Genomic DNA, 22,006 nt, shown 5'->3' with positions numbered 1-22,006 from the left:
GAAGTCCCAAGCCCAAACCACTGGGCCACCATTTTAGTTAGGTTGTTTGAGTTGTTGAGATATTTTAGGTTATTTTAAATTTCAAATTTGCAGATTATGTGTTTTATGTTGGCTATTTAAAGCCCCTCAATACTTCATAATATTATTGAAATCAATTGAAAGTTATTGAAAGTCATTTCAATCAATTGAGAGACATTTTCAATCCTTTTGTGTTGCCCCATTTTTTTTTAAAAAAAACACCAACAGGACAAGATGTTTGATGAATAATTCTTTGGTGAGTCATAAACTTCTAAAATTGTGAGGATAAGTATTCTAAGGCATTATCACTACGAAAAGTACGAATAGAAACACCAAACTGATTTTGTATTACAACAAAGAAACTTTAGAATATAAAAAATAACTTAGAACGAACTTTCATAAGAAAATCCAAGTTCATCTTGAATAATCATCAATGAAACTAACGAAATAACGAAATCCTAAGGTTGAACTAACTCTACTAGAACCCCAAATATCATAATGAACTAAGTACTACGTGAAAATGTAGCATGGGTGTGTTTCCCAAGTTTACACAACTCACAATCTAATGTGGATAAACTAGACAAACTAGACACCATCTTCTATAGCTTGGATAGACTCGATGTCCCAAATGTTTGTGAATTAGGTCGGGAGGATCTGTGACGGAGCATGTTGTGAAGGGATTTGAAAAGGTAAGATAATAAAGGACTTGTGATTCATGTCTTGTGCCAATCATTTGTCCCGTACTGTGGTCCTGCATGAGAAAAAAGTCATCAAGAAAATGTTATGCCATAATGTAGGGCACCCGTCAAACGACTAGAAGATACCAAATTAAAAGGAGAACTAGCGATATAAAGAACATAATATAGAGTGACAGAAGATAGGGGTTTGGCTTGTCTAACCCCTTTTGATTTTGTTTGGATTCGTTTGGCTAAAGTAATAGCAGGAAGAGATTGTGAATAAACAATATATGAAAGTAGTGATTTGTTACCAGAAATATGATCAAAAGCACCTGAGTCCATGACCCATGATCCAAGAGTACTAGGCTGTGAAATACAAGCAAAAGAATTACTAGTATAAAAACCATCAGGCTGAGCAACCAAGGCTACTTGTGGAGACATTCGCTTACTTGCTCGATACGGAAGGAACTCATCATATTCTGTTTGAGCAATATGAGTAGTATTGGATGGTCGATCAGGTGGAGCAACCAAGGCTACTTGTGGAGATGTTTGTGTACTTGCACGATTTCGAAGAAACTCATTATATTCCTTTAGAACAATACGATCATAACTGGGTGGTGGACCATGCAAAACATAACATATGTCATGAGTGTGTCCAATCTTATGGCAATAACTACACTTGGATCAAGGTTTCCCAAAATGACTTCCTCCTCACCAATTCTCCATAGACTAATATGTTTGTTTTTCTATGGTTTGAGATGCGAAATCAGAGGAGTCAACGGTGGATGATGAAACACCTTTGTGATTGGGAGGCGTAGCAAGATGAAGTAGTCGAGAGAATAACTCATCTATTGTAGGAGTTGTAGGACTAGCTAAAATCTTAACACACACTGAATCATAGTCATTAGGCAGTCCAACAAGTGTAAAAACTAGAAACAACATCTGTCTGTGCTCTTGTTGTTTTTCCACATCCGTAGTGACGGGCATCAACGTTTCAAATTCCTCCATGACTGCTTGTACTTGTCCCAAGTAAGTAGACATATTGGATTCTTGTTTCTTTAAGTTGGTCATTCGAGATATCACATCATATAAATGAGATATGTCATTAGTGTATAAAGCACGAGCCTTTTCCCAACCTAAATAACATGTCTGGAATGGGTGAAACAAGGGCATCAACTTGGAATCAATAGAGCGCCACAAGAGACAACATAATTGAGCATCAATGTTCTCCCATTGTGCTTTGACTGTTGCATCTTCTGCACTAGACTTTGCATTTTCATCTACCACACATGCTTTTTTCGTTAAGTGATCTTGGACACCTTGACCTTTGCACCATAACTCAACCGAGGAGGCCCAAGCTAGATAATTTGAACTTCCCATTAATGGTTCGGAAGTGATCATAACGCTCGAACTCCCAATTCCCATATTTTTTATGCCAAAAGTGTCAACCTCAAAAGACATCTTGTTAAATCAGAACTTCCCCCCAAAAATAAATAAATAGGAAATAGAGTGCCAGAATCTGGAAAATAAACGTCTAGTCGCTGAAAATATGATATGGTTGCCGGAAACTGGTCGGAATCAGAAAAAAAAATATGGTCAGCCTCGGAATGGAGAGGCAACCTCACTGGAAAAAGAATTGTCGAAAAACTGGCCGGAAAAGCTCGCATGCTCCGGTGCGTGAGGCGTGTGAAGAACCAGAACTCAAAGGAGCTCACTGGGGTTTGCTCGCCTAAGTATTTCTCACCTTGTGGTGGTGTTGGTTTTCACACAACACTTACAAAACAATAATGGAACGTAAATCAGTCTTTGACAGTCACTGGAAAATCTGCACAGTGACCCTGATTTTGCTGGAATGATGTCAACAATGTTTTCCTCGCAATTGTTCTGATATCATGTGAGAAATATTGGAGAAAAGTATTATAATTGTGTATCTACATTATTACACAGAGCCCTATTAATAGACACTATAATACAATCATTTACCAAGTAGGACACTATATACCTTCCTATTCTAAGTAGGATAGGGTGTATACTTATTCCTATTCTAACAATGTTCAGGCTTGGAACAAGATATTTGATTTGACCTTTGTAGAGTGATAGAGAATCTGCTCAAGAGACTGATTATAAATAATAGATTATTGAACTTTCAGCAAAATATGTAAACCATATTACCTTAGTCGAAACTATCTCATGTTTTTGGGTGGGTATATACCTGACCTCTTAATTTGCAATATCTAACATCCCTCATAATTAAAGCTGCTCCTTTTAGCCCAGGGCACAAACCACCACATTTTCTATTGAATGGATGATGATTTTACATCATCTGAACTGAAATAAACCTGAGAAATATTGAAGCTTTCTTCTGAGCAAAAGGTTTCATATTAATATCTCTATTGGTTACTGGCAACAAATTGCATATTGCCATCCTTGAAGAAAGTAGGCATACCTTGGACCAGCACGCCGGAAATGTACTCCTCGCTGACTGTCCTTATGAACAACAATCTACAAAGTGATCAAACAAATTCATAACAATTATCACAATGAAAGAGGATGGATTGCTGAACAAAGGAGCTCTCTTGGACAAATTTCTTTTCTTTATAGGTAAATGAAAAGAGAAACTTACAAGGAATTTGCAAGTAAAATAAAGGGCAGACTGAATAATTTTATCCCAGAAAGTCGACTCAGAAAAAAATCCTACACACTTTTTTGCCCTTTCACTGCAATGGCATGGTAGATTGGCAACTACTGCAAGACTGAAGAAATGGTTCAGAATGCAAAGTTCAGTTTGGAGATACTGTATCCACTCTGAATAGTCAGCCATGTCTTACTTGTCAATAAATGGTTGCAATTAGTTCTTACTCTGTTCACATTTACTTCAGCCTTTTGATCCTTAAAGGGACCGACTATAGTATACGCTCACATAAAGTACGTTTTCTGATGCATCATTTATAGCAGTGGAATGATAAAATGGCCATAGAATTTCCCGTGAAGTGCGAATTCGATATTATTTGGGATCTAGTGTTTCTCTAAAACCCACATCAGACAATAATGGTTCTCTAGTCTTGCTTTCCAGATAGTTATATTTGTACTTCATTTATGTGACTAGCATCCTACTTTACAGAATCACTAACTCAACTACCGCAGATCAAGGTAGCTATCTGTTAGTATCTATTGTCTTACCATTTTATTAACTATTGAAAGAGAAAGAAGTACAGACATTTTCTACGAAAGAAATTTATATATGCAGGCAGAACATGTTAGCAAGAAGATTGCACCTTCTGAGGAACTGTATCATCCATGTCGACAAAGTACTGCCTGAAATCATAAAGACAGTCTATAACTTGTCAAGGAACAACTGCATAAAAACTTCCACATTGGCCTGATAGCATTAAAAAAGGAAAGGTTAATAATGGACTCACTTCACAACTGCGTATGCTGGATTAGAATGCAAGGTGTTATCATAATATGTCATCAAGCAATGAGACGAAGAATAAAGTTGAGTTAGTAGATATATCATCATCTACAGCAACAAACACACATGGTTGAGAGGATAACACAGACACATAGTTGAAATCAAGTGTCTGGTGTCTAACAAATACACTTTTTATTTTCTGCCTGAAACGTAAAAACAACTCTTGCAAAAAGTAAATGTGAATTTCCATTAGTGTGTACAATAAGTATTAGAGGAGACGATTCAGAGACATGAAAAGGCCATAAAGACCAGGATTACATTAAGATACAAGAAAATTTCTAACACCTAAACTAGCATACATATATGGTACAAGAGATGCAATCACTTGCTTACAGACTTTGCTATCACTTCTTCCCACCATCCGATCCACTGTTCCCCTAAAACAACTCATGATTCGATAATTCAAAATCAATATATACACATAAAAATATAAAAGGTACCTTTACATACTGTATAATTTTTTACCGAGAGGGTTCAGGTGAATCCTTTGTGACCCCCTAGATCTGCCCCTGGGCTGAGGCAATTAGGCAGAATATGCCACAACTTCAGCTCACTGAGGAGGCGAGGACATGAACCTTGATAGTAGGGTGTGGAGGCCAAAGATTAGAGAAGAAGGTTAGTAGTAAGTCAGATGTATTTCTTTCCCATTCTCGGAATTTTTAGCATTATTCTTCTGGTTTTTCCTTATCTTTAGATTTCTATTACTACCTGCTATTCTTTTCTTTAGCCTCCATATCTTATTTTCTTGATGTTGTAGCAGCATGTCACTGCTGCTTCTTTGTCATGTTTGTTCAACCAAGGGTCTATCGGAAATCGTCTCTCTACCTTCACAATGTAGGGGTAAGATCTGTGTATACCCTTAAACCCCACCTATGGGATCACACTGGGTTTGTTGTTGTTGTAGATCCCCATGAAAGTTTTGCAATTATTGTTGGATTTAACTTTAATACATAAATTTGACCTGTCAATGTAATTTAATTGGTCGGATCAGCTTAGCATACTTTGCAGGTTACAAATCTATGCTTATTAGGGATAGTTACCTATAGGCTATAAGGATTTCAGTTGCAGAGTGTAGAATTTGTATACCTTTTCCAAGTTACCTGCAATTGCTCTTTAAATAATTGCATAGAGTAAATATGTTTAAAAAATTAAAATTCATAATGTTAAAGGATGGATATAAAAGTTTTGCAAGTCGGACAGGAGCTAATGAAGGAAACCCTTCATTACAGTCAGGATCGAGACTACATGAACTGCAAGGGTTGAATTCCAATAAGTGGTATGAAGTGAAGATCTCTTATCCAGTTTCTGTATGTTCTTTTGCATTCTTGCATACTAGTTTACTATACCCTATTGGTATTTAAAGCTTAAACCTATACTGTTCAACATATAATGAATACCAGCTACTTTTACTCTACAACTAAGTAGAGGAAGTTCAGGGCTTAATGTTGGTAGGAAGTTACTGAATACTGAAAAAGACAATTTTTCGGGCGGACAACAGTCTTGAATTGTTTGGTGACAAGGTTTAGTCATGTTTGCATAATATATACTTAGTGATTATTGACTGTTCTTTTGCTCATTTTTACCTCTCAAAAAGACACAGCTTAACCTCCTGTTTATCCCCACAAAAAGTGATAAGGAATCAAGAACATTCACCTATGACTTGTGTTTTCGAGTTACTTGCCATAAAAATGAAAAAAAAAAAAAAAGTAACTACCAGCCAGAAAGTTCTTGCAATACAAACATAGCCATTCAAACAAACTAACCATTAGTGTGTACAGTAAGTATTAGAGGAGGCAATTTAGAGGCATGAAAAGGACATAATGATTAATGACCAGCATTACATGAAGACACAAGAAAATTTCTAACAGCTAAACTAGCATACATATATGGTACAAGGAGATGCAATCACTTGCTTACAGACTTTGCTCTCACTTCCTCCCACCACCCGATCCACTGCTCCCTTGAAACAACTCAGAGATTCGAGCTTCAAGATCCTCCACACTAAACTTGATATGCCTCTCTGCGTGCCTGCCAGAATCATTATTACTCTGCAACCTCCCAATAAAGTTGTGATATGCTGGAGACAAAGACCTTGCTACAGAATTCCTTAATTCTTCCTTCAGTTGCTCATCAAAGATTATCCAAGTGGATTGAGTTTTACATATCTCCTCAAAGTAGGAATTGAATAACTTGAGCTTTTCTTTCAAAGACCTCGATGCTCCAGTAGGTGACATAGCATTATTATCAATCTTCAAAACTCCTGAAACCTTACTCCACGAACTTCGGTGATAACTTACATGATACTGCTTAACTTTGGCTGCGTGTTTTCGTATCCAATCATCACCTAAAAGCAATCCCAACTCACTATCGTTAACTTTCTGAACAATGTATCTTTCATTATTCATCATAAAAACAGCCAACAAAGCAGAGTCCTTGTAAATCTTTGATTTTGCTTCCAGATTACTCTCAAGTAACTCCATAATCCATGCCATTTGAACAGCCAATGAAGAAGATGAAAGTGCTCTATCATCCCCATCTCTGTAATCAACCGCACTAGCAGATGGCACAACGATTTCCTCAAAAACCTGTTCAAGAGTAATCCGGGATCGACAAGCTGCCCGGATATAATTCATCACGTATCGAGTAATTGGGTGGAGTCCGCCGCCAGGCACTGGAGTCTTAGCAGGGTCACGGCGAATCAAATTCTCCAACTCCATAAATATCCCTCTAATAGCCTCACCTAATCTTCTCCATATAGCCAATGCTTCATTCCTCAATAGCACACAATATTGATCCGAAAACATCAATTCAAATTCAGGCATCAAATCCCTAAGCGCCTCATAAACATCAAGTACCTTGAAAAGTCTCTCCGGTGCCCGACTAGAGATCGCAACAGCATCAGCAAAGTTGAGAAGTTGAATAGTAGAACCTCTAGAAACTTCCATGAAAGATAGATCAGAAACAGAATTGAATCCAAAGAAGACCCGATCACAAAGTCGACGTTCACTCGGGAACAGAATCCGTAAGGCAACGTTGACCGCTTTAACCCATTTCTCAATCTCATCTTCAAGCTCATTCCACTGCATTTTCTGCACTTGATCCATACTCAGCTTCTGCAACCCCAATCTACTTAAACTCTCTTCCAAAAACTCTCTTCTAGATACACTATACGCGTGTGAACACTCTTTCTCATACCCAGCAGCTACCATTCTCTTAGCAATCTCATGTAGATCGCTAATGATTCCCGCCGGTAAAGCTTCAATAAGGATCCCGTAATCCGTTACAGGATGTGCTATAGGAATCTCACCACTATCATCATCATCATCATCATCATCTTCCTCTTCAGATTCGTAGTAGTCTCCCAAATTATTACCACCATTCTGGTGGCGCGTGAGATCCACGGACTCGGAAGCGCGTTGCATGAGGGTAGTAAACTCCTCTTGTAAACGAAACATAGCTTGTTGAAGTAAATCATCAGCTTTATCAAGAGAAACAGAAACAGATTTGTCATTTGCCATAGGATTCCATTCATGAATTACGGCCAATAATTGGTCAACAGAATCAAGGAAGGCAGCAGACTCAGCTGAATCAGACCATATATGATGCTGAGCGGAGAGATGACGAGAGATCTGACGATGAAGAGATTTAAGGGTTCGTTCAAGTGGTTGATCATCAGTAAGTTTTTCACGGAATCGATTATCAAAATTAGAAAAGATTTGAAGGATATCATCAGTCATAGTATCAGTATGACCAAGTGTTTTGGCGATATGACGAGCTACAGCTATGAGTTTTTCTTCACCATTTTCAGCCATGGATGCAACTTTTGCTTCTCAAATTTGTGTATGGAGAAAGTGGGGAAGAAGAAGAAGAAGAAATGTTTAAGGATAAGAGTTGAGATGGGTTGAGGAAGTGGGACCCACAGAAAAGTCTATAAATTGCTCAATTATGTCTCCACCTCTTTACATTAAATTGAGAACGCGCAAATTATCTAAACAAGGTTACATCTTTCAATGATACTACTCAAATGACACCTGGTTTGGATACTAAATATCTAAAGACACACAGCTCATTGATAATACATGCTACAATCTTTTTTATTAATCTTTCTCACATGAAATCATATCATATCTAAATTTTAATTGTATTGTGAGGTCTATTTAATATATATATATATATATATATATAGAATCATAAATTTCTTCAATAATAAAAATACAAAAAAAATTGAGAACTTTTTATTTTAAAATCAAATATTTATATTTCATGTACTATGAAAATCCTAAACAATTAGAATAACTTAGAGCTGTTTGGATTGATTTAAAAAAGTAGTTTTTAAGTCAAAAAAAAAATTCAAATTGAAATGATTTTTAAGTCAAAAAATAAAAAATTGAGGAGACCTATTTTTTATTTTTGACTTATTTTAAGTAATTTTAAACTTATTTTAAGTTATTTTTTACCTTGTCAAACACTTCCTAAATTATTTTAAGTCATTTTTGACTTATTTTAAATTATTTTTTATATTTGTCAAACACTTTCAAAAGTCAAAAATTGACTTAAAAGTAGATTTTACTAACTTTTAATCCAATCCAAACACCCTCTTAATTACGACTATTATTCCTATTTTTTTTATTGATCGGTCATGTCTTATACTCCCTCCATTTCAAATTAATTGAATTGTTGAGACATTTTTCATTTTTCAAATTAATTTAATTTTTCAATTTCCTATATTACTTTTAAAATGTTCTTCCAATTTTACGCTTCATTAGTTAGTATTGGAATTAGTTATTAATTAATGTTTAGTTATTTTAATCATAAATTTGACAATAATTAATAAAGGTAAAAATGGAAAGTTATACCTAATTCATGTCTTAATCTTCTTTTCTTAAAGGGTGTGAAACACCTCAACAATTCAATTAATTTGAAATGGAGCCTTAACATTCTTCTATATTCAAGGTAAAGTTTTAGCACTACTTTATTTTGAAGGAATTTTTATGGAGTATATATTTTTGAAATTTCTCATTTTGCTCTTGTTAATTGTTGATTGCATTTTTATTGTAAATTTTTATCTTTTACATGTCCAAGGATATATTCTCATCTGGTATTTTTGGCTTTTCCTTTTTGTGTAGCTTAATTTGAATTTGTTGGTATGGTTTAGCTTTCTTTCTAGAACTAGAATAAAATTGTCCCAAATAAAGTGAGATAGATAATAGTTATGGAACTAGCCGTACAATACAATACATTATGAAACAACAATCCAAACAGAGTGCAGATGTTGCTACATCTAAAGCTTATATATTATTTGCCACAAAACTATAGAAATCAACTGTAACAGATGCATCCATTGCTAATAAATTTGTTCAACTCTCCAGCAACCTCTGCACAAACAAATTCAGATTTTGAATATTTTCGAAAATAAAAAAACAATTGATGTTCCTGATTCAAAAAAAAAAGTTTTTAACACATACCTGATATATTGCTAGTTCATTCTTAGACCACGTCTTTGACGTCTCTTCTTTTGCCTTCTTCGCTTTTTAGCAGCAATTTGTTGAGCAATATCTTCAACAAAGTTCACATACCATTTTGGTTTTTCCAGTAGGAACATGAGACCTCCCATCAACAATCCAAATGTCATACCACAACCATACCCTATTACCACAGCTTCCCATGTAAATCCTCTCGCAAAAAATGAATCATCATCATCCTGTTCAAGTGGTGAATCATCTGCTGTCACATTATTGTTTCCACATTCCTTTGATAATGGAAATCCACATAAATCAGGATTTCCACAATACGAATCGTTTGGAAATGTATTGAATTGTTTCCCAATAGGAATGTGCCCAGCCAGATGATTGTAGGAAAGGTTTAAGACCTCAAGAAATGTCAAACTCGACAATTGACCTGGAATTTCTCCAATGAGTTTGTTCCATGAGAGATCTAATGCTTCGAGTGCCTGCAACTTTGCAATTTCTGCAGGAATAGGACCATGAAAGCTGTTGTGAGACAGGTTGAGTAACACAAGTGAGCTCAGACTTCCAATGGAATTTGGAATATCTCCTTCAAACCTGTTGCTTGATAAATCAACACTCGTTAATTGACGTGATGCTCATATCATACTCATTACCTTTTATCACCAAACTAATATTGTAAACGTAATCCGTGTGAGTGCTTGTACTTCCTGTTTTTTCTTCATCCATCATACCTTTAAAACTCTTGAAAAGATTAGATGGCAAAGTTCCAGTGAACTCATTGAAGGAAAGGTCAAAGATCTGCAACTCAGGAAATGGAAACTCGGACTCTAAATCACCAATTGGACCATAAAAGAGATTTGATTTAAGAATCAGAACTTGTAGGTTTGGAAGTTTGTCCAGCCAAACGGGGAACGTGTCATATAACTTGTTATTCCCCAAATCAAGAGCTACCAAGCTTGTACAGTTAACCAAGGATCGTGGGACTTGTCCCGTCAACTGATTGCCATATAAACCAAGATATTGTAACTCTGTAGGTAAGAATCTTGGTATCACTCCATAAAAATTGTTCATTCGCAAGTCTAAAATAGAAATGCGGCTACTGGAATTACCCAAACATCCTGGAATTGAACCATTGAAATTGTTCTGAGCCAAAATGAGGACTTGAAGTTTAATCAAGTCACAAATGGATTGATGCAAAGGCCCTTGAAGAAAATTGTTCTCCAAATTAAGGTAGGACAAGTCCTCTGAGCGCCACACTTGTTTTTCAAAGCCTGTGAAGAAGTTATGAGAGAGATCGAGACGACCAATGCTCATGGATAACAACCAATCAGGGATTTCTCCATACAAATTGTTGTACGAAAGATCAATCCTAAAGTATTCCGAGGAACTTCTATTGAACTCATATGGCAATTTTCCAGTAAATTGATTGTCTGGAAGATATAAATAGAACAAAGATGAAAATTGGAATAACCAAGGGGGTGTTGCTTCAGTGAAATAATTGAAGGACAAATCAAGTAATTGTAGCTCTTGAAGTCCGGTTATATTCGAGGGAAGTGGACTAGTTAGTGAATTGTTTTGCAACTCTAAACTTTCAAGGCGTGTCAAGGTTGCGATTGAATAGGGGAATGGGCCAGTGAAATTGTTAGTATCAAAAGTTAAGAAAGATAGCTCTGAAAAGTTGGAGAATATGTCTGGAATCGAGCCTTCAAAATTATTGGAAGAGAGAGATAAGGAGTGAAGTTTGTTCAGCTTTCTGATAGTTGAGGGAACATTTCCGGTGAAGCTGTTCTTTGAAAGATCCAAACTTGTAATTCTAGTGAGATTACCAAAGGATTCTGGAATCGAGCCTCGAAAATGGTTGTAAGAGAGATCTAATTCAACGAGTTTGTTTAGTTTTGAGATAGTTGAGGGAACATTACCAGTTAAGTTGTTACGTGAAAGTGTCAACACTCTAATTGCAGTGAGGTTGCTTGTGAAGGTTGTTTGATCAACTTGGAGATTACTGAAATACCTGGAGAGGTCAAGTGAAACCAACTTAGACAAGTTGGATCATGATCATCTCCCCTTTATTAAATCCAGTATGTGAAAGATTGAGATGTGTCAAACTACTGAGTTCACTAATACTATTTCCAAGAGGAAAGTCATCGAACTCGTTGAAAGCAAGGTGTAGATGATCAAGTTTTGTGAGGCTATTGTTAACATTGATTGTTCCACTAAGAAAGATCGAGTCCTATGACATCACCCGTAAATCCATTGCAAGTAACACCATCCCATTGGCAACAATATTCCAGGACAAAGTCTTGGAATATGCATGGCTATCACAGCCATAGTGAGGAACAGTTTGATCAACTGTGAGGCTTTGCTTAAATTCAAGCAAATAAAAAGCTTCATTGCGGGCACAGAGTTGTTGCCCTGCATATGTAAGCTGAGATTGCTGGAAAAGAAATATAAAAAGTGAATAGAAGCAGAAACATATTATCAATTGTTGGTACTCCATTACATATATCTAACTAGCTAAGCTAGGAAGTTGTTTTATATATATATATATATATATAAGGCGTAATACATAAATATGCCTTTTAACTTGGTTTTAGCTGATATTTATGTCTTCCAACATTGGGTGTGCTCAAGTAGACACTTAAACTTGTATAAAATTGAACAAGTAAACACACGCATCCTATGTGACATAATACAGATAGGACACAAAATTTCCACGTAGAACGCCACATAGGACAAATGTGTCTTTGTTCAATTTTATACAAGGTTAAGCGTCTACTTGTGATATTAAATTAGGACATGTTTATGTATTATGCATATATATAATAATGCATTAATGTTGTTGACCTAAGTCAATTTCGACAAAAGTTTACTATTAGTGATACAATATACCTTTTCAAAAAGTATACGCGTTTATCTTTTCTAAAATAAAAAAAGAATGTTGCCTACTCGTTATGATATATTATGTGTCTATATTATAGCCATACATATTTAACAACCATAGAAAAAGTTTCTTTCAATGAAATTAGATACTAGTAGCAAAGAATAGGTGCAATTAGGGGTGTCAAACGAGTGAGCTAGGCTGAATTTGAGAATGTTCAAATAAACAGGGTATTAATCCATTCAAAATATAACTTGGATTAAAGCGGATTGCTGAAATGAGCTAAAAAGATCATAACTCAACCCATACGATTCTTACTAAATTTAAAATTTAAAATTTATTTAATACAAGTAAATACATGTTTTCTCGTGTGTGATACGTTACAAAATGAGTGTTATTGTTCTGCCTAATACAACTGAACAACATAACATACACAAAATGTTACTCCTTCAATTTTAGTTTGTTTGTCTGGTTTTGATTTTGCATAATAAAGGCGGAGCTATACTATGCTCAAGATGTCCAAGAATCCAAGTGAAATACCCTTTGTCGGAAAATTACACCTTATATATATAAGACTCCAAGCAAATACCCTTTGATTTTTTATTTCTTTTCATTAAAATTTTAAATAAAATTTAATTTAAAGTTAATAAGTAAATTCTATTTTTTTCTATAAAACTACTAAAAGTGAAAAAGACCCCGTGCAGAATTTCTTTTCATGTCTCGTTGTTAAGTCACCGGAGATTGATGAAATCTTAGAGTAAAAAGTGGTTTCATTCTAAACTGAATTTCTCTTTCTCTTTTTTTTTTTCCGTTCACTTCGTATTAAATAAACATGAACATTTCAATTTTATATCATGTAGTTCGATTTTAAAATTTTTGATATATTTTTTAATTAAAAAAATTAATATTATTAATGCTATGTAATTTGATTTTCATAATTTTAGTCCCCCCATTCGTTAAATCATTTATTTTTTTTACCTATGCAATTTGGCAAGTTGAAGAATGGTAAAGCAAGAAATAAAATAGAGAGGAGTGGATGATTAGGAGAAGGAATAAATATGGCCATATTGAGGGAGAAATTGATTAACAGATGATAACCAAAAATTGTGGAGCAACATAGAAATAAATTAAATATGGTTCATAATTATGAATCAAATACAACAAAGCTTTGGCACAACTTCACTAGATACAACAAAACCTTCAATATACATCTGTTACTGCCCACAGCTGAGGCACGGTAACAGATCCAACACCTTCAAATAAGTTCCTACAGGACCCGATTAATCTGACATTATGGTAGGCAAAGGTAGCAGAAAGTGCAACTGCTGGTGAAAAAAAATTACTAACTTCAGTGTTTTGTTTCATGCTGTGCTAGTGTTTTGTTTACCTGTAATCTCACTTTCATTGTCATCTCCATCTAACAACTGACTTTGTGAGTGCTGCCGCTTTGTGCTCAAGAAACTAGGCTGATTGGTTGAAGCAAGAAGCCGTGCCCACATCCTGTCTGTTATGACCACATTATTTTGCTTCTCAGTAATGCGCTGCATAGCAAAGACGCTTATTCAACTTGTGAAAATGGTGTGTCCTTAGTAATAGGAGTTAAATGGCTATGAAAGTTGAATCAAGATAAAACCAACAACATATGTTTTGACAAGGTCAAACCGGCGACATAATTGATTGAATGGCTTTTGGTTCACCAAGTCACAGTGGTGAAAATTATCCTAATCGAGCTTTTACATACAATGCACAAAACTGTTGCTGATTTCAGTTATGCCATGAAATTAGAATAATGACATGTTTAATGTCATATTAGAAAGGTCAGCACCATAACCCCGAGTACAGAACAACGGGTTGTTGATAACAATCTTAGAGAAAACAGCATATGTTTTTCCTAAGGTGTAACTGCTTCTAACTGAATGGTAGAGCAAAACATCCTGACTGTTTAACATACTTACTGAAAGGCAGCAAACAATCTCCCCTGACGTTGTGAAATTCAAGAAAAACTGGATAGATAGAATCTAAATGCATGGTGTGAGTGTTGAAGGAGTGACCATAAAAAAGGACAGCAATCTTTAAGAACATGAGTTGCATTCCCAAGGGAAACCTCAAAACCAGGTATTGGACCTGAAGCTGCTCAATTTAAAGCAGCTAGGAACTAAGATTTATGCCTATGGTATGATGATTCGCAGCCAAGTCCCAGTGAGATTCCAATTGGCACAGTGATGGAAGTAGTTGATAACTCGAGGTTAATAAGAAAACAACGGAGATACGACTAGAAAGATCAGCAACCAAATGTGGATACTTACATTGAAGGGAAGATATGTTTGGCGACCATTGACAATCCCTGAGGTGAAGCCTGTGTACCCTGCCATAGCTCCATGAACACAACTTTGAGCAAGAATCGTGCAATATACATTGTCAGATGCATTACTTGGAACAGCACGAATCATGTAAGTTGGATCTGCATGAAAATATGAATTGCTGATTAGCTCCATAAGTTTTCCAAAAATATCAGCTATTCAGATGGTTGAAATTTTCCTACCTATATATTTAAGAGTAATGGGCATCTTAAGCTTTTTTTCAAAATGATCCTGCAAGAAGTAAAGAAATGGTGAGTACAACGCTAATACATAATTCTTCCTTATTTAATAACCTCAATCATGGTTTTCCCATAGATTGCAAGAAAATATGAAAAGAAAAGTAGGCCAAGAACCATTTCCATGTTTTTGGATCATAGCAATCTTTACAGAGGATAAACACAACAATCCAAGACAACTTCTGTGTATTGCTTCAGGGTGCTTTCAGTAAGAAGTTCAACAAATTCCATGTTGATCATCTCTGTTAGATGATAGTACATTAGTACAGTTTTTATAGGAAAATTTAGGAGTCCGGTCTTTGTACAAAATTTATTACATATCATTCCTCGAGGTGATGGATAAACAACAATGCATTCAAAATAAATATAACAAAATATATAAATATAGAACTATAATGCCTCACCAAATATTTCTTAAGTTATTCAAAGAGTTATTGGTAAAAAACACACCTAAACTATCACTTTTTCGCGAGTTTCATACTTTAACTATCCATTGTTCTCTTTACCTACCTAAATTATTACTCCCTTTGTATTAAAACATGCCTCAATGCTGAGTTGGCCAACAGGTACATTTGGTATGAACTTTAGTACATCTAATTCTCCAACACAGATGATATTAGTTCTCTCACATTTCCACAAACCCACATATTCAAGTAGAGATGAACACACTTAATCACTTACATAGAGGGAGAGAAAGCAAACATCGATCAATTCTGCATTATGTATAAACTGTAAGAATAGAACAACTCTGTCTATTGAACTACCTTACCCTGATTTTATGGGATATCCACAAACCAACATCTTGGAGAAGCTTGTTTCCTGAAGCATCTTGTTCACTTCCAGCATTGGAATTCTCTGCTGCAAGAAGTTCCTGCCCAGCCCCTTCGGCTATCACAATAACCATGTGTCCTTCCTCTCTAAGCCTTTTCTTAACAAATTCGAAGATACCACCACTTCCGTCAAGAAAGAAGGGTGACTCTGGAATCAAACAGCAGTCAACATCTCTGCTTGCTAAAGTGGCATACATTGCAATGAATCCTGCACCCAATTCCATCAAATTGAATTAAAATCAAGATTTTGTTGTTTGTTGGAAAGTACAATAATCTATAGATTATGGAAGCATGGACACGTTTAGGCAGTTAAGCATTAAGAATACTTGAAAAAAGAGAAGCATTTTGCTGTCTCTTAAAAACTCACTTTAGTTAAGCATTAAGAATATGACTTGAAAAAAAAAAACATTTTGCTGTCTCATAGAAACTCACTTTAGCTATGTTTTATCAATAACAGCTATAGACTATCTAGTGACGAGTTTTGCAGCTAACTATGCAGAGAAGAGCTTATTACTTAACAGCAAACAACCAACAATGAAGTGACAGATAAGATTTGTAGTGGAGATGGACATAAAACAGTCTTTATAAAAACTTGATATTAAAAAAATTATATACTAGGCTATTTGCCATGCATAAAAACTTTGTAAAAGCATGTTACCACTATAGCGACCCATTAGCTTCACCACACCGATACCGTTCTCAGCACTTTGAGCTTCAACATGCGCTGCATTGATGGCACGTTGAGCCTCCTCTACAGCAGTATCAAAGCCAAATGACTTGTCAATGATCTGATAACAGAACAAACTTGTTTTTACATACAGCAGTTCAAACTGAAGAACACTATTAGCTACTAGTTGCTTAAGTCAAATGAGACGGGAAACTACCAAAATGAGATTTTGAGACATTACACTGTACTTCTAATATTGAGTAGTAAACTTATGCTTTGCACTTTGAAAGAAACTTCAGATTACTTCCTAAGGCTGCTAAATGTTTATCGTACCAGACCAAAATGTAATAAATAATATCATGAAGAAATGAGAAATACTGGAATATCATTGTCAATTGTCTTGGGTATCCCAGCAACAACAACTTTGAGACCACGCCGCCTAATTTCCTGCAAAAAGGGAGTAGGAATATTCTAAGAGTGCTTGCAAAGATGATCAGAATTTCTCTTTTACCAAGTGAAGAATTGATACCATCAAGGACCATCAGAACACAAAATATCAAGTAATGCATATAACAGTAGGGTGTTCCATTAACCATTGCAGTGAAACTAAATATGCATCTACCACATTCAAAAGAAACGTTTATCATGTAAGAGACTAGCAAGTCCGTGGAAACTACTATAACATACTGACAAGAGCTAGCCAGAACTAGTTAGTAAGGTACATTCAAACATATCGAATCTGTGTGCAGATGATGAAGCTGAATGCAGATGATGTTGACATAGTATGTCAGGCTTGGAACAAGATATTTGGTTTGACCTTTGTAGAGTGATAGAGAATCCGATCAGCAGACTAATTATAAAGAATGGATCGTTAAACTTTCAGTAAAATATGTAAACCAAATTGCACTAGTTGAAACTATCTACCTGGTCTCTTAATTTGCAGAATCTAACATACCTCATAAATGATATCTGCTCCTTTTAGAGTCCCATCACCACCAATTATATAGACCTGAATCAATAAGAAAATCATTATACCAAGTGGAAGCTTTTGAGCAGAAAATATTTTTTTTGCGATGAAATCAAAGATGCCCACGACAAAGTTGACAAGCAAATTGCAAAAATAGAACAATGAAAATTTCTAGAAGTCATTATGTTGTTGTAACATTATGCTACTCAAACTTCTTTTTATATTAAGAAGATACTAGTCACCATTATACCACTTTCTTCAATTATACATGGCTCTTTCTTATGACCAACATACCACTTTCGACAATTATACATAGCTCTTTCTTATGACCAAGATACTAATTTCTTCCTAAACAAGCTGCTTTATAGCAATTAGGAAATCCATCCCAAAGAGAGAAAAGAGACCAAAATAAGAAAAGGTCCTCTAAGATTCAGCAGTGGACGTATTTAGACAATCTTCATAGTTGGGGTACCTGGTTTATTCCATGGTCCTGTATGCTGTCAACTATCTTTTTGGTATCGTGGCCTCCTCGTGACGTTCCAAGGATTGTACCACCACGTTTATGAATATCATTTACAAGCTTTGGAGTCAAATTGATAGTGTTTTTTGCATAGAAACCTCTGTAGCCTCCCTATGAAGGAGAAAATGTACTGTTAACTGCCTGACAAGAGCTTAGCAAGAATAAAAGAGTTGAACATCAGCCAACTCACTTCTATTCCAAGGACTTTATCTACACCATACATATAGTCAAGACTATGTACAATTTCTCTGATCACTGTGTTTAGCCCAGGGCACAAACCACCACATGTAACAATACAAGCACGAACATCATCTGAATTGAAATAAACCTGAGAAATATTGAAGCTTTCTTCTGAGTGAAAGATTTCATATCAATAGCTTATAGCTATACTGGTAAATGGAAACAAATTGCATATTGCCATCCTTGAAAAAAGTAGGCATACCTTCTGACGGGGACCAGCACGCCGAAAATGTACTCCTCGCTGACTGTCCTTATGAACAACAATCTACAAAGTGATCAAACAATTTCATAACTATTATCACAATGAAAGAGGATGGATTGGTGAACAAAGGAGCTCTCTCGGACAATTTTTTTTTCATTATAGGCAAAAGAAAAGAGAAACTGACAAGGAATTTGAAAGTAAAATAGAGGGCTTGCTGAATAATTTTGTCCCAGAAAACCAACTCAGAAAAAAATTCTACAAATTTCTTTTGCCCTTTCACTCCAATGGCAAAGTAGATTGGAAACTACTGCAAGACTGAAGAAATGGTTCAGAATGCAAAGTTCAGTTTGGAGATTCTGTAAACACTCTGAAGAGTTAGCCATGTCTTCCTTTTCATTAGCCTCTACAATAAGTGCAATTAGTTCTTACTCTGTTCACATTTACTTCAGCCTTTTGATCCTTTAAGGAACCCACTATAGTATATGCTCACATAGAGTACGTTTTCTGATGCATCATTTATAGCAGTGGAGTGATATAAAAGTGGCCAAAGAATTTCTCGAGAAGTGGTAATTCGATATCATTTTGGATCTATTGTTTCTCCAAAACCCACATCAGATAATAATGGTCCTCTTGCTTTCCAGATAGTTATAGTTGTACTTCAATTATATGACAAACATCCCACTTTGCAGAATCACTAACTCAACTATCACAGACCAATGTAGCTATCTGTTAGTAAGAAAGAAGTACAGACATTCTCTATGAAAGAATACGGGCAGAACATGTTAGAAAGAAGATTGCACCTTTTGAGGAACTGTATCATCCATGTCAACAAAGTACTGCCTGAAATCATAAAGACAGTCTATAACTTGTCAAGGAACTACTGCATAAAAACTTCCACATTGGCCTGATAGCATTAAAAAAAGAAAGGTTAATAATGGACTCACTTCACAACTGAGTATGCTGGATTAGACCGCAAGGGGTTATCATAAGTCTGTCACCAAGCAATGAAATGAAGAATAAAACCTAGTTAGTATATATATCAACATATAGAGCAATAAACACACATGGTTGAGGGGATTACACAGATACATATTTGAACTAGGTGAAATCAAAGTGTTTCGTGTCTGACAGATACAATTTTTATTTTCTGACTGAAAAAGTGAAGACAACTCTTGCAAAAAGTAGAAGTGAATTTCTCCAACCAAAAAGTATGAACGAAACCAAATGAGAGTGGTAGTAAGAATAGAGATTTCGAATTAGAATCAACTTCAGAGAGAGAAAACAAACAAAGATTAGTAATAACATTTTAAAAGTTGTTGCTTCCTAGAAAAGGGTACAGCCAGGATGAAAACAATGCGCATTTATAAAACTCTTCTGTAAGAGAAAGTATGCCCCTCGACCATGAAGAGAAAGAGTACGTATAAGAAACTCTTCAGGAGGAAAAGACGAAAATGCATTGCTTGTTTGATCTGAAAGACATAAAAGTTAACTTCGCTCAAGTTTTTTCAACTAAATGAGAATGTGAGAAAATCACAGTTTTGGCCATCTGATATCTCAATGTCCTCCTAAATGTAAAACACGAGAAGTTCATCGTAAAGTCTCAAATAAAATAAATTAAAAATACCATCTAAAAGTGCATGAAGTTAGTGTATCACAAAGCATGATAACTAAGGCATTAAGTTACTACTCTGCATGAGCTAGAGTTAACATCCTTCATTCATGAATCATTAAGTGTTATTGTGGAACTCATTAGCACATAGCAACACAGCTGATGCCTGTTTCCCAATGTGGCAATGTCTCTCTCCCTCTCCTAAGTCCAATCTCAATCAAAATATATAAACAAATATGGAATTTCATTAGAAAAATTGCTCAGTATGTCCACCCCTTTATATTCAATTAAGAACGCGCAAATTATCTAAACAATGTTAGATCTTCCAATAAACTACTAAAACAATACCTGGTTTGCACTTATCTTCAACCCCAATTGAATCTTAGAACCTTTAGGACAAGTCCCTACATCAATTTTTCCAAGAACTCACTAGAATACAACAAAAGTTTATGCATGTTCACTCAACATCTCTAAAGCTAAATAAAGATTCATTCTTTTCATAACAAGCCATTGAAATACATACACATAACAACAGAAAAGGCACATATACGATAGATTTAGAGAGTAAGAAGGAGTACAGGAAGATTAGGGATGTAATCAGTCAAGTGAGGCACATCTTCAAGTACGTAGCCAAAATCTCCATTCACCACCTTCATTTGATATTTACTCTTTGTACCCATCTTCCCAAAAATTAAAAAAACAATAACACTACTTCAATGGTAACTCAAAAGGGTGTCTAAAAATAGTAGAAAGATTGTATTTTTACAGCAATTGCGATCAACCCAGAAGAAAAAGATTGGTTTTTTTTCCTTTTTGATTCTTGAAATGGGAAAAAAAATGGATAGTTAGTTGTAAATGCGAAAAAGAAGGTATATAAGAAGAGAAGATGTTAAAAATAAAGAAGAAGAGCGAGTCAGAATCAGAATAAAAAATGTTGAAATGAGAAGGAGAAAACCAGAAAGCTACGCCGATGGTATTGGAAATAACTGTATGGTGTCTTCAAACGACTATAATTCTGCTACTACTGTCATCTGCGCGTTTCGTGGCACATTTCGGATATCGAAATTTAAATAAATTTATTTTTTACTATAATTTTTTCATATATTTTTTAAATATTTTAAATTGACAATTATTATGACTTATAATACTCTTTATATAGTTTCGTAATATGTATAAAATTTATTTCAAAAAATTTAAAGATTTCATGTTTAAATTTACGATCAAAACTAGATTGTTTGAGTCTCGAGAAGCAAAACGTGTTGCATGAATTGAGATAGAGGATGTACATAAACTAACGAAGATAGAGTTTTTACTAAGAAGATTTGAAAAATAAATATATTGTATGGGAATGAATTTTGAGTTCCCCAAAACACGAACCTTGAGTCTTATATATAGAGAGGGAGAATACAATTTTATATATACAATATATTGTTTGGTTGATATGGTTCGGATGAACCCCTCGTGATCCCTTAGATTCGTCCATATTAGAAGAAGTATTAATGTATTAGTTTTATTTTATGATGAAACTATAGTATTGTAATCTTATTTCACAATGAAATTAACTAGAGATGTGAATGGATTCACCATCTAATCAATTCAGTGTTATTGAACAATTCTTTTTATTTTGAAGGTGTGATATAAATTTATATTCTTATCTCATAATATTCTATAAGTCATTTCGTATATTAGTAAGGCAGGGTGTATTTTCATTTTTCAATGGAAAAAAACACAACAAAATTTGGAAAGTACAAATTCAATTTGAAAACTATAACATATATATACCCAAAAAGTATAACTCCAATCTCTCAAAATTATGACAAATTTTGGAAAAATATTGCTACACAACTTATGATGAATTGATG

General features: G+C 35.0%; 2 protein-coding genes and 1 pseudogene across 2 annotated transcripts; all 3 read right to left on the bottom strand.

The window, feature by feature from the left end:
* Positions 1-5,892: 5,892 nt before the first annotated feature.
* Positions 5,893-8,182, bottom strand: LOC102595914 (exocyst complex component EXO70B1). The gene has a single exon (XM_006355235.2). It carries the CDS (start codon positions 7,977-7,979, stop codon positions 6,096-6,098), a length of 1,884 nt encoding a protein of 627 aa, XP_006355297.1. The 5' UTR covers positions 7,980-8,182; the 3' UTR covers positions 5,893-6,095.
* A 1,072-nt stretch (positions 8,183-9,254) lies between these two features.
* Positions 9,255-12,132, bottom strand: LOC107062080 (receptor-like protein 12; annotated as a pseudogene).
* A 1,475-nt stretch (positions 12,133-13,607) lies between these two features.
* Positions 13,608-21,038, bottom strand: LOC102595575 (ATP-dependent 6-phosphofructokinase 6). The gene is made up of 14 exons (XM_006355234.2): positions 20,723-21,038; positions 19,480-19,526; positions 19,336-19,375; positions 18,536-18,598; positions 18,284-18,421; positions 18,046-18,204; positions 17,562-17,615; positions 16,985-17,053; positions 16,598-16,727; positions 15,879-16,147; positions 15,056-15,104; positions 14,820-14,974; positions 13,901-14,054; positions 13,608-13,780 (listed from the first exon to the last, which is right to left on the bottom strand). The coding sequence occupies exons 1-14, from the start codon at positions 20,822-20,824 to the stop codon at positions 13,728-13,730; spliced, it is 1,482 nt and encodes a 493-aa protein (XP_006355296.1). The 5' UTR covers positions 20,825-21,038; the 3' UTR covers positions 13,608-13,727.
* Positions 21,039-22,006: the final 968 nt, after the last annotated feature.

The sequence above is a fragment of the Solanum tuberosum genome, unplaced genomic scaffold, assembly GCF_000226075.1.
Source record: "Solanum tuberosum cultivar DM 1-3 516 R44 unplaced genomic scaffold, SolTub_3.0 scf00198, whole genome shotgun sequence".
Taxonomy (NCBI): Eukaryota; Viridiplantae; Streptophyta; class Magnoliopsida; order Solanales; family Solanaceae; genus Solanum; species Solanum tuberosum.
The sequence above is the reverse complement of the archived record's forward strand: the minus strand, read 5'-3'. Positions and strand labels throughout refer to the sequence as shown.

Coding starts and splice junctions, on each gene's coding strand:
- LOC102595914 (XM_006355235.2), bottom strand. CDS start 7,979: ATGGCTGAAAATGGTGAAGAAAAACTCATAGCTGTAGCTCGTCATATC.
- LOC102595575 (XM_006355234.2), bottom strand. CDS start 20,824: ATGGGTACAAAGAGTAAATATCAAATGAAGGTGGTGAATGGAGATTTT. Junction 17,616..18,045: donor AGGACCATGGAATAAACCAG/GTACCCCAACTA, acceptor TTATTGATTCAG/GTCTATATAATTGGTGGTGA. Junction 15,105..15,878: donor GGATATCCCATAAAATCAGG/GTAAGGTAGTTC, acceptor TACTTCTTGCAG/GATCATTTTGAAAAAAAGCT.